The sequence below is a fragment of the Schistocerca nitens genome, chromosome 9 (assembly GCF_023898315.1).
Source record: "Schistocerca nitens isolate TAMUIC-IGC-003100 chromosome 9, iqSchNite1.1, whole genome shotgun sequence".
NCBI lineage: Eukaryota > Metazoa > Arthropoda > Insecta > Orthoptera > Acrididae > Schistocerca > Schistocerca nitens.
The window spans coordinates 447,516,927-447,530,186 of record NC_064622.1 but is presented as its reverse complement, the minus strand read 5'-3'; the positions used below and the strand labels follow the sequence as shown (position 1 = coordinate 447,530,186).

At 41.1% G+C, this 13,260-nt stretch overlaps 1 protein-coding gene across 1 annotated transcript in view; it reads right to left on the bottom strand.

Moving 5' to 3' along the window:
• Nucleotides 1-9,957: 9,957 nt before the first annotated feature.
• Nucleotides 9,958-13,260, bottom strand: part of LOC126203595 (solute carrier family 15 member 4-like) — a 62,311-nt gene continuing 59,008 nt past the window's right edge. Inside the window, exon 8 of the mRNA XM_049937958.1 lies at nucleotides 9,958-12,914. Within this exon, the coding sequence (XP_049793915.1) occupies nucleotides 12,619-12,914 (296 nt within the window). The 3' untranslated portion in view covers nucleotides 9,958-12,618. The remainder of the gene's footprint in view (nucleotides 12,915-13,260) is intronic.

Here is a 13,260-nt window from a genome sequence, read left to right as displayed (position 1 = left end):
TACAGTATACAGAACATTCTAGTACAATGATTTTTGATGTTGGTGGATACTTCTAGAATGTACTTGAACCAAATATAGAAATTAAAATTTTACAGTTCAGTTGAGTTTTGAACTCACAACCCTCCATGCAACAGTCTAGTATCCTAATCACAACACCACAGTGACTGTGTTACTCAGATTCTTCTGATACATTGCTCCCTCCTTAAGAGAACAGCGTCTCGGTGTTACGTCCTCCTAGTCTGGGAATGAGTCATCGGTCCTGCATACTCCGACTACCAATGACTGATGCTCGCCCCGGTGGTGATCTTCTCAAAACTTCTTTTGTTGCTATGCTCTTCATCACCTCTCCGCTTTTTGCCTGTCGCTAGAGCTTCAAATTTGCCCTGGATTGCAGGATCCTTAAAGGGCTTCATTTGAACGACGTGGACCGTATCTCTGATCTTTCGTCGTCTTGTGTCGGGATCGAAATCTTCAACTTCATAAGTAACATCAGATAACTGTCTTACAACCTTATAAGGTCCAAAGTAGCGCCTGAGGATCTTCTCAGAGAGACCAACCTTCCAAACAGGAGTGAAGATCCAGACGAGGTAATCAGGCTCATAGACAACAGGGCGGTGGCTCGTGTCATGTCTTTGGCGATCGGTTTCTTGAGCCTGCAGCATGCGGGGTTAAGAGCTAACTGCCGAGCTTCCTCAGCTCTGGTTAACAACTGGCCGGTGTAGTCGTCGTCCACGTCATCAGGATGTAACGGAAACACTGTGTCCATCGTTGTAGTCACCTCACACCCATGCACTAGGAAAAATGGCATAAATCCTGTAGTATCTTGTTTGGCGGTGTTGTAGGCAAACATCATGAAAGGTAGCACCTCATCTCAGTTGCTCTGCTCAACATTGACCAACATTAATAGCATGTTGGCCAAGGTCTTATTAAGGTGTTCAGTAACCCCATTAGTTTGTGGATGGTAGACACTCTTCATGTGATGAGTAATGTTGCACCAACAATTTATGTCTGTCACAAGATTCGATTGAAAAACTTTTCCTCGATCCGTGATTAACAACCTTGGGGCACCGTGTTTTAATACAATGTCTTCCACGATGAATTTGGCTACCTCAGATACTTTGGCTGTTTTTGTGGCTTTTGTACTGTCATAGTGTGTCAGTTAATCAGTGCAAACAATAATCCATCTATTGCCACTAGTAGACATTGGAAATCATCCAAGGAGAATCCCAACATGCTGGAAAGGTGTTTCAACTGGTGAAATTGGTTTGAGTCAGCCAGGTGGTTTCTGTGGAACTGCCTTTGTCCTCTGGCACTCTAGACAGTGCGACACATAGTGACGGGCACTCCTAAATAAACCTGGCCAGAAAAATCTCTTGCGGATTCTATCGTATGTCTCAATAAATCCTAGCTGTCCGGCCTCAGGGGTGTCATGGAATTTCTGTAGAACATTTAAGCACATGTGTTTAGGAATCACTGGTAGCCACCTCTTTCCAAATGGATCAAAGTTTTTCTTGCAAAGTAATCCATTAACTACCTTAAATTGTCCTTTGACATCCTCTGAACAACTTAAGGCAAGCATAATTTGAGATATCTTGACGTCCTGCTTCTGCTCATCAGGGAAGTCCTGGACTGCAGCGAGACAGTCACTATCTTCATCAAAGTCTTGATGGTCTTGCACAGGGTTTTTTGAGAGACAGTCGGATCTTGGTGTTTTCTTCCACTTTTGTACACTATGGTAATGTCATACTCTTGAAGACGTAGTGCCCACCTGGTGGGTCGTCCTGTTGGATCCGTAAGGCCTGTCAACCAACAAAGTGAATGATGGTCTGTAACAACTGTGGAGCTAGAAAAGGACGGTCAGCTTCCGTTTCTGGATGTCCTGATGAAGAAGGCGGATGGCACCTTCAGCCACAGTGTGTATCGAAAGCCAACACACACAGACTTATACCTGCAGGCCGACAGCTGCCACCACCCAGCACAAAAGACCGGGGTGCTTAGAACACTCGTACACCGAGCTCAGACACTGTCTGACTCTGATAGCCTGGCAGGGGAACTTGAACATCTTCAAAAAGTGTTTGCTAACAACGGATTCTCATCCAGGGACATCCGCAGAGCTCTACATCCCACCAGACGTCAGGATACACCGGAGAACGAGCAAGAAGAAGAAATCAAGAAGCTGGCATTTTTACCGTATGCCGGGCCTGTTTCTGCCAAGATAAGCAGAATACTAATGAAACGTAACATCAAGAGTGTCTTCTGCCCACCTAGCAAAATCAGGGCTTTACTTGGAACAGTCAAAGATGACCTGGGCTTAAGGAAGCCTGGCATTTACAATATTCCTTGTGAATGCGGTATGTCCTACATTGGCCAAACGACTAGAACGGTGGAAATCAGATGTAAGGAACACCAGCGACATACCAGGCTAAGGCAGGCCACAAAATCAGCAGTAGCAGAACACTGTCTAGAGTTGGAACATTCCATGGATTATGAGAACACCAAGGTCATGGTCCAGACCCCCAGGTTCTGGGATAGTGTCATCACTGAATCTATAGAGATAAAGATGGCACAAAACCTGATTAACCGGGAAGCAGGATACCAGCAACACACTGCATGGAACCCGGCATTTGAAATGCTGAAGCAATACCAGAGAAAATATGTTTCCAACACCAACAAAGAGCCTCAGACATCTGCACACTGCGGGCACTAACCAAACAGGGAACACCAGGAAGCCTCAGCCACAGTCGGAGGTGGCCAGAGTGGGCGCGGATGGAATAGAGAACGCCCAGAGCGGCAGAGGAGCGCCACTCGCGGGCGCGGACCGAGAAGGGAACACAAGGAGGCCACGACCGCAGTTGGAGGTGGCCGGAGTGGGCACGGACGGAATAGGGAACACCTAGAGCGACAGGATAGCGCGTCTCGCGGGCGCGGACCGACTAGGGAACGGCAAACAGAACACCAGGCACCAGGCAGGCATAAATATGCAACCCGGTCCAGCAAGCAGCCAGTCTCAGGGAACACCTGATGAAGACGTCAAGTAATGACGTCGAAATATCGTGTTTGGAAGACGCTGATATCCAGCAGAAAACCCGATTTCCACGAGACGTCAACTGTGAATGGCCTTCCATACAGATACTGTCGAAATTTGCACATGGCCCAGATCACAGCAAGACATTCTCCTTCTGTAGTTGAGTAGTTTCTCTCAGCTTTTGTAAGAGTCCTAGAAGCATAGGCTGTAACCTTCTCTTTCAGATCCAAAATTTGCACCAGAGCGGTACCAATCCCATACCCATTGGCACCTGTCTGTAGTTCTGTAGGTGCTCTCGTCATACAGACCAAGTACAGGGTCAGTTGTCAGAGCTTTTTGCAGCACATCGAAAGAATCTTGTTGAACACCACCCCAAATAAATTTAGCATCAGCTTGTAACAACTCTTGGAGTGGCCTGGCTTTGATACAAAAGTCTTTGATAAAACGATGGTAATAAGAACATAATCCAAGGAAGCTTCTCACATCTGTAATACTTTTAGGAATAGGAAATTCCACTATAGGTCTCACCTTTTCTGGGTCTGGCCGCAGACCTTCATTTGACACAAGGTGTCCAAGTATTTTGATTTCTTTTGCTCCAAAGAAACACTTTCTTGGATTAAGTTTCAGTCCGCCTTGTTGGAGACACTTAAGAACAGCCCTCTGTCTTTTTATATGTTCATCGAATGTCTCCGAGAACACTATATGTCTTCTAAATAACAAAGACACATTGTCCACTTCAGGTGATGTAGAAGATTATCCATCATCCATTCGAAAGTTGCTTGTGCATTACACAAACCAAACGGCATTACCTTAAACTCATACAGGCCCTTAGGGGTGATGAATGCAGTTTTCTCATGATCAGCCTCGTCTCCTTCGATTTGCCAGTACATGCCCATGGTTGAGAAAAACTTTGCCCCCTTCAGACAATCTAGTGTATCATCAGTTCTTGGAAGAGGGTAAACGTCCTTTTTAGATATCATATTAAGCTTCCTGTAATCAACACAAAAGCGCCAACTGCCATCCTTCTTCCTGACAAGGACCACTGGTGATGACCATGGGCTCTGTGAAGGCTGAATGCTGTCATTCTTCATCATTTTCTCTACCTTGTCACGAATTATTCGACGCTCCGTTCCTGTCACGCGGTTATGCTCTCTGGCTTATTGGTTGATGGTCTCCAGTGCTAATCCACAGCTTCACTATTGATTTTTCTAATTTGCTCTTCACCTGTCGATTGAAGCATTCAGAGAACTCTTGAAGAATGGCAGGTAGCTCCTTCTGTTGTTCCTTTGTGAGATCTGGTGATGGTCGAGCTAGAGGATCTTGTCTCGTAGTGTTAGTGTTAATTTCGTCCACAGTCTCGACATGGGAGGTTTCTATGATGCTCAGCTGTTCTTCAATTAACGCATCAGTGTTTGCTACGCACATACATCCTGGAACAATCTGCAGTTCTCGGCAACAGTTAACTATCCACAATTCACCGAATCTGTTCTCAAATGAGACGACAGAGGCTGGGATGACCAAGTTATTCTTCAGTGGTATGCTTCTCTTACATTCCACGACAAGATCCATGGATTGATGCATGGCATCATATGTGACAGTTACCTTTCTAGCGCTGACTGCAGGAATGATCACTTCATCCAGTACACATAGTCTCCACACACTCGGATGCGCAACTTCCTGTACCCAGTATCTCATCTCATCTAGCATAATCTTCGAGTGACCACAATCTATAATTGTCCGAGAAGCTTTCAAAAATTCCCGTCCAAGAATGACGTCATGACTACACTCTTGTAAGGTGATGAATTCTAAGGGCTGTGTACGGCCACCTATACCCACACGAATGGTACACTATATGTCATCTAAATAACAAAGACACATTGTCCACTTCAGGTGACGTAGAAGATTATCCATCATCCATTCGAAAGTTGCTTGTGCATTTCCTGTAGGTTTTACATATTTCCCATTAGCCACCTTCAGCAGAGATGTTTTGTTGTCAACGAGCATGGTTTTCTGCAAGTGGTGATGGTACTTCTCCAAAATGACTGAATATGATGCTCCAGAGTCCACAAGCGCTTGGGCTGGTCGGCCATCCATGAGGATATCAATGTAGTTGCCTATCATTTTTGTAGTGATTGACGGTGGAGGATTTTTCTCTTTGGCGGCCTCACCTCCAAGGAAGATCGCACCCTTTAGTTTTCCATGTTGCGGCGGCTAGGTGATCGGCTGTAGTTCTAAACGGTGATGGAGACCTCAATTGACATGTTGGGGAGCGTCCCCTCCAGCGGCTAGCTTACAGCGATAGAGACCTACATCATACTGCACCCATATCTTCTTGTTCATCTTCATCGTCCCAGAGTTGGCATTGGCTAAGATCAGTCTGCTGCCTTCTGGCGTGGGTGTCATCAAATATGTGCCGCCTTTCTTGACAATAGCGCACCACATGTCCCGGTCGTCCGCAAAGGAAACATACTGGTTGGCTGTTCTGGGTCCTCCAGACATCAGTCTTCCTTGGTGCCCAAACAGGTTCCTCGTGCAGCATTGTAGGAACATAACTCCACCTGGGTCTCAACTTGTTCACCATTCTAAAGGGAAATGAGAGCAAAGAGATTGGGTTCAATATCTGTTCCTCCCTTATGACCTGTTGGAGCGTCTCGTTTTTTTTGCGCGCTGTGCAATCCAAGTGCGTTCTGAACTTCCTCTCTCACTATCTGACAAAGAACACTTGTGAAATCAGTTTCTTCCTTCATCACAGACATTGATACGACATTTGGAAGCAGTTCAAACTTCTTGCGTGTAATTCTTTTTTGATGCATTGTCTCGATATACTGGAACCATTTTATGGAGTCATCTGCTGTCGAAACCTCCTTCAGGAGTAGGGCTTGATACATATCCTCAGCAACACCCTTCATGAGATGTGCAACCTTATCTTCCTACTTCATTCTAGGATCCACTATTTTACACAGCTCCAAGACGTCTTGAATATAGGATGCTGTAGTTTCTGCTGGACGCTGTGCCCTGTCCTTTAATGTATCTTCAGCCTTGCACTTCTGTCATCGTGTGTCACTGAAATACTTGCGCAGTTCCGCCTAGCTGGAATACTTCCCAGCTTGTGAACTTCTCCTCGTTGTTCTCACACCATTGCTTGGCAGTGCCCTACAAGTAGAGAAATATGTTAGCTAAACACACGGTGTCATCCCATTTGTTAAATTTGGCCATGCGCTCATATACCTTCAGCCACCTGTTTGAATCTTGGCCATCGTCACCAGAGGAGGTCTCATGTGGTGACACACCATTGCTGTCATTATAATGTCCTCTTCCTCTTCTGTCTCCAACAGATTGCAATCTGCTGAATATGGCTCGAACTCTGGCTTCTCGCCACGTGGTCTAACGGGAGCCACGGTGTCGTCAATAACGTGCGCTATCACAAGTTCCGATACCCAGCGTCTCCACCAGAATAATGTCACGTACAAGGTGTAACTAGATGAATGACGAACACTAACTTCACTTAACGAAAGAATATTCAGCACTTGCACATACGAGAACATGGAGTGAACTGCCTCCGGCAAGAACACGTACAGTATATATACAGCTACAGAACATTCCAGTACAGTGATTCTTGACATTTGTGGATACTTCTAGAATGTACTCGAACTGAATATAGAAATTAAAACTGTACAGTACAGGTGAGTTTTGAACTCACGACCCTCCATGCAACAGTTTAGTATCATAACCACTATACCACGATGTTACTCAACTTCTTCTGCAACATTATCAGTGGTAAGATATGTATATTTTACACAGAAAACGAAAACTTACAGTGCAGTGATTGTCCAGGTGATTGGCACTATTACAGCCGACCACAGCTTTCTCGAAGATATTGTGGAGTCAAGTGACTTCTTTGACACAGTGCCTGAGGCCTGTGGAGTAACAGATAGGCACCAAATGAAGGTGGACATTCTAGCTCTCAGGGAAGAGCACATTTTCTGCACTGTCAAACCGAATGGTGTTTAGCTGCATGGTGCACGGTGGTGATGGACTCCTGGTTAACATTTGCTGGTGTTGTTGCGATATTCAAGTGATTCCCATATAGAAACAATTCTTTCCAGATATGTACTACAGCATACGGCTGAATGTGCTCGTGCATGTGACTATGAGGAAGTAACAGCCACATTCAGCAAGCAGTGCTGCACCAGGGCAGCGGTGAGAGGGCACATTCGTGTGATGCTTGTTGGCTCACCTTGGAATTCGATGGTGATGTGATGATGGGACCCAGGTTTGGAGACTGTTTTATGGTGTGTTGTTGTAACGTATTACTGACATTTATTCTGTATGCTTGTGCTTGTACATTTTAATCTCAAGATTATTGCTGTCCTGATAACTAACCTGAATAGTAATTATTTCTGCTTGCTTCAGGCTGACCGAGGATTACAGAGGTTTGTCCGAGCTGATTTTAAAAATAGTGTGGCACTTGTCCTTTTCAGTATTATTGATTTTTTAATTTATCTGAGACACCATGTAAAGTTGTGGTCTATGATCTGTACTGCTATGGAAAATGTAAAGCTCATCATGTAAACGTAAGGCTCGTGTTAAGGCTGAGGTTTCACTATGTTTTTCAAGGAGATATTTGAAGTGCCTTGCATGTCTCACTGGACCTCAGAATGATTTATTGGAACTACTGCACCTCACCTTAAAACACTGATGTTGTGGTTTCTTTTTTTTTTTTTTTTTTGATGAGATTTAAAAAGTTCCTGTCATGAATCAAGCACTACTGTCAGTCTCTTGCTTGTGCATAATCTCCCATTAGCCTGTGTCTAAAGTATGCATGTTTCGGGAAATGGACTGCGTTATGCCCAACAATACACTATGAAGTACCTTTGTGTTGTAGCAAAAGCAGATGTTAGGAGCCCCACTGGTTATTAAGCGATGTTCAGCATTCGTGGTATGGATGACACAAAGGGTGCTGTCATTTTTTGTAAACTTCGTTATTGCTCTACTGAAAGGTTTCGTATTTATTAATGGAATTGAACAGGCTCACCTAAAGTTTTTGCAGCTTCACATAAAGTTTTATACTTCTTGTTTTAAAACTTGTGTTGGCATTCTACTGTAATTAACATTTGATGAAATTGTTGGGTCACTGTGAGGGTTCTCTGAGTTTTGGTAATACACGGTGTACATAAAGTCCGGGAACACTTTCAATTATTTACTACACAAGAACCAAACATTGTACAGATATCATACATATGTCAGTTTTAAGAAAAACCCTGAAAGGTTTTTTTTTTTTTCCCACGTATACCGCCACAGCATAGTTTGTTAATTTGCCGATAGTCAGCGCTAGTCGCAAACATGGCGAGTTCAGGTGTGGAGCAAGTTTTCTGTGTGTTGGAGTTCAACAAAAACAAGTGTGCTACAGCTTTTCAATTGATGTTTAGAACCACGTACGGTATGAAGCCACCAACAAGAAAGGCCATTTACCATTGACACAACAAATTCGTTACGACTGGTTGCTTGTACCCAGCAAAGAGAAGCAGATGTCCCAGTGTGACTGGGTTGCTTGAGTCCAGCAAAGAGAAGCAGACGTCCAAGTGTGAATGAAGTGAATGTCGAGCACGTACAAGAGACATTCGTGGCCTCCCCGATCACCAGATCTCACTCTGTGTGACTTTTTTCTATGAGGACACATTAAAGATCTGGTGTATGTACCGCCTGTACCAAGTGATGTGGCAGAGCTCTGGGAGAGAATACAGGAAGCGACTGCCACAGTCAATGATGTCATGCTGGGACGGGTATGGCATGAATTCAGTTACCATATTGACATCTGGTGGGTCACTCATGGTTCATATATCGAATATTTGTAAAAAAACCTTTCAGAGTTTCTCTTCAAAATGCAATATGTATGGCATCTGTACAATGTTTAGTTCTTGTGCAATAAATAATTGAAAGTGTTCCTGGACTTAACGTACACCCTGTATATACATTGTCACAGATATTGGCCAGTATCTGTGAGCTGTATTGTTACAATGATGTTATAAACTTCTTGGCTTAATATTTTGTAAGTAACATTTTCAATTCTGAAGAATATACAAATATGTGTTAATTTCAGAATGACCAAACTACTTTATATGAACACAAATACCTTTGGTCGTACTCTGGTCCTAACACCCGAATCGTCCACGATAATTTGGGTAGGGAGCTTAAAAATTAACTAACGGGACACCATAAATGGAAAACTATGAGCACAGACTACCACTTATCTAAAGGACAAAATAGTATGTGGTGATATGTACACATAAATTATGAGGCAGAATTGATGACCATCACTTATATTCAGGTGGCAAGATACTCACACTGCCAACACATACACATAAAAATACAAGCAATGACACAAAACTAAAGTTTTGAAAGCTAGGTGTGTTTAACTTCCCCTTTTATTTCTCTCTAGCAGCACTACTCATTCATCTCCTGAAATTTAAGTACTGGTCAACAATATAAGAAACTTTTGGATTGCTACTCACTGTAAAGGTGACACATACCAGTCCGAGCTGTCAGGGATGGTGGTCATGTATGCATGAGGTGGGCTTACTTGTATGAGAGTGAGTGAGTGAGTGAGAGAGTGAGAGAGAGTGAGTGAGCGAGCGAGAGAGTGTGCTTCCTTTTCTGAAAAACACGGTGACCAAAAGCTAAATATGTAACAATCTTTTCGTTGTGCATTTCTGCAAATGAATGTGTCATCTTTAGGCTGACTATCAATCTATATACTTCCCTATATTGTTGACATTCCAACCAGGAGTTTCCATTATTTAAGTACTGGGTATTACTTGTGTCTCATTATTTAAATATTCAATCATAATGTTTAAAAGACAGGCATAACATTCAATGAAATTACACAAATTTTAACAAGCAAGGAGCTTTCTCAAAATTTATTTGATGCCACTGTCAATACAGGCAGAAAAACAATATCTGTTTTATGTAACTTACATGATAATGAAAATAAAGTAAAAAAAGTTACAAAGATGCATTTCAATACAGAACAGTGGAGGTTTCTTATTATAAAACATACAATATTCAGTAATTTCAATCACAAAAAGAACTTATTTCATTATACAGTATAGAAGCCTTATTTTATCATGGCACAATAACGACTAGTTTTATCACAGTCACGAGCTACTCTACACTAGCTCTATTTTAACAGAAGCTCAAGATGAGTTACATAAAAGTTCAGTCCATAACCTTCAAGAAAATTTAAGCATAAATTGATGTATGGATTAACAATTAGGTCTCTCAGGTTAAAATTCCACATCACCAACAATAAAAGAAAGATTCAAAGGAAATAATAAAGCCTGTGAAAACATTTTGTAATTCCTATAAAGACACATACTTTAAATATCAATACCAACTGTGAAACGAGGCATTATATTTAACAAAATAACAATGGCTAAGATTTGTCTCTTAATACACAGCAAAAGTAACAGTAGTCATGAGAAACATTTTCCTCCCTTTAAAGGGGATAAATGAGTCTCACAATGTATAATATCTGCTCAGTCAGATCAAGGGTCAACATGCAGTAACAAACAAGGATTGACAGCACAACAGGAGTAATTAATTGAGTATTAAGGATTCAGCATTTGTTCTTTCTTTATCTAATAAATGCTCAACTAGCACTTTTTATAGGAAAAATAAACTTTCCCTGGTTTGTTAACACTTCATTTTCTTTTACTACTTTTTTTTGCAATAACCAAATGCACTAAAACAGGATATTAGTTCCCCATACACCCATCTGAATAGCAAACAGCCAAAGTCACAGGATATAAGAAATGAGGAGTCAACATATAAGAGATAGCATTAGAAGGCAGAAAGTCTTATGAATAATGCATTTCACAAGTTATTACAACAGCAAAAGTTCATAAAAATGTGAGAACCTAAACTTTATTCAACAGCAGTGCACCACATACACCAAGATAAATTAGATAATTATTTGATTTTAGGGCAAATCAGTTAATAAGAATAACTTAGTTTTAGATTGCACAACCAGGAGCTGTTAAGTAAGACTCAGAACTTAATCTACACATGCTAGAAATAAGTGTGCTTCATTCGCTGAAAACTGTTATCATCTCTCCTATTGTTTGCACCAAGTTACATAATTAAATTTCAGTGTTTCATCATATTCAGCCAAATAAATTTAAAAGCAATATTACTCTGCAATAAGATCAAATTGCCAATCAAATACTTGTTATATCTGCAAGACTTCACTCAGGATACTGAACAATTACTACTCACAAAATAGGCTAAGCAGCTTTACATGACTTATCTATCTGTAGAACACATTCTGAACTTTTAAATTTACAGCAACCTACTGCTTTGTGAGGATTCCTTCTCATTACCTACTCTTTTCTAAGAATCTCTACAATTCACATCTTAAATGGCACCTGGTTTACTTACTGACCTTTCAACTCAGTCAAAAATCACCCAAATCTTTCCCAAACTGTTAATTGGATAAATTTCAATTTTCGAATGTTATCATGCATATATCTGTGATTTATATATGTTGACTTTTGAGAGTTTGATGTTTGAAGAGGAATGTAGTACACACAATGTCACTTATGGTTTGACAATTTGAATTACATTCTGTCTGCCCATTACTGGATACTTTTCTGCATGTATTAAAAAATGTGATATGGAATTTCGAGACTTAAATTTACTATTGGCTCAAGCAACTGGGATGTCAACAATCAAAACTGTTTCTAATGCATTAAAAAAATCTTTGACGAGCACCAAATAAGACCAGGTGTATGTCAAAGTAAAATATTGGTCCTAAAACACTGACACACATACATCAGTCTTAATTATTCACAAATATACAAGAATGTCTATAAAATTAAACAAATTATTACAGAAAATGTGGTAAGATATTTCTATAGCAGCAGCAGAAGCCTACATCATAGAAGGGGAGCAAAATCTTGTTTATAAATTCTCTTTGAGATAAAGTTTCAAAGAGAGATAACATAGATAATTAAGGGACAAGGAATGTGCATTACAACAAAACATTCATTATTGGTGAAATAAAACTGGATATTTTCTTAGGTACATTTCAATACAAACACTTCATTTTTATCTTTAACAATTTATACATTGCAATAAATTATCCATCAAAGAGCCCATAAAAAAACATGAAATTTTGATTAATAAAAGAAAGTTTATGGTAAACTTATGGTACAGCCCTTCTCAAGGAAAGTTTGTCATTCTCTGTCAGACTGAGAGATCATTCCGAGACCAGACAAAAGCTTTTTATTATTTTTGTGGCTTAAGTATTGTAAAATATGGTTTTTAGACTTTATGTGACTATGTTGCAGATAACAGTTTATTGCTATTAACAGTCTTTATGCCCATGTATTCCTTGAGATTTGTGCAAGATTATCTGATTTTTTAGCAATTAAATGCTCCAATAAAAGCTTCATATTCTGACGAATGGCTTCAAAGCGGCATGAATGTGGTCCACAGCAGGATTGTTCAACTTTTTATTACTCCATAGGAGTACATTAGAAATGCAGCAAGTGTACTGTACTCTATACTCTGAACAAGTCTTCCGTTCACGACACTTAAGGTGGTGGACTGTAAATTGAGCTTCCGCTGGCAGAATCAGAACTGTGTCTGGACCTAACTATAAGCCACACCACATATGCAGTTAATGCCACACCCTGGATACCAGCCAACAGGAAGAAGTAATAATCGAGGTGGCCTTGGAAATGTTGTGCATCCTGGCGGATCCAGACTGGAGAGAGAGCTGAGATGAGAGCTGTTCCCAGGAGAGAATTCACTCCTTCCGTTGCAGAGAACAAGCCCATGGCAACACCTTGCAGTGGCCGTGGAGCTGCTGAATAGGCGAACTCGAGACCTAATGAATCATTATAATATCAGTTACTTTTATTTTATGATAAAACAGAGAAACTTGCAAAGCATTAACTACATATTATGGGGCCATGAGGCAGATGAAATGAACATACTTTATTTGAAACAAAGGGCAATTCAAAATGACTATAGTGATTACAAACAGCTATAACTATTTAATGCATAGTGGTACATCGAGTTGCAGAGAATGTAAAAGAAAATTCACACTTTTGACCACTGTGCAAGTGCTGTGATTCTGAAGCTGAAGCATGTACAGCATAAGTGAAAAAGTGTGAATTCCTTCATATCAAGGCATTTCTTTCTTTTTTTTTGGGGGGGGGGGGAGGAGGGGT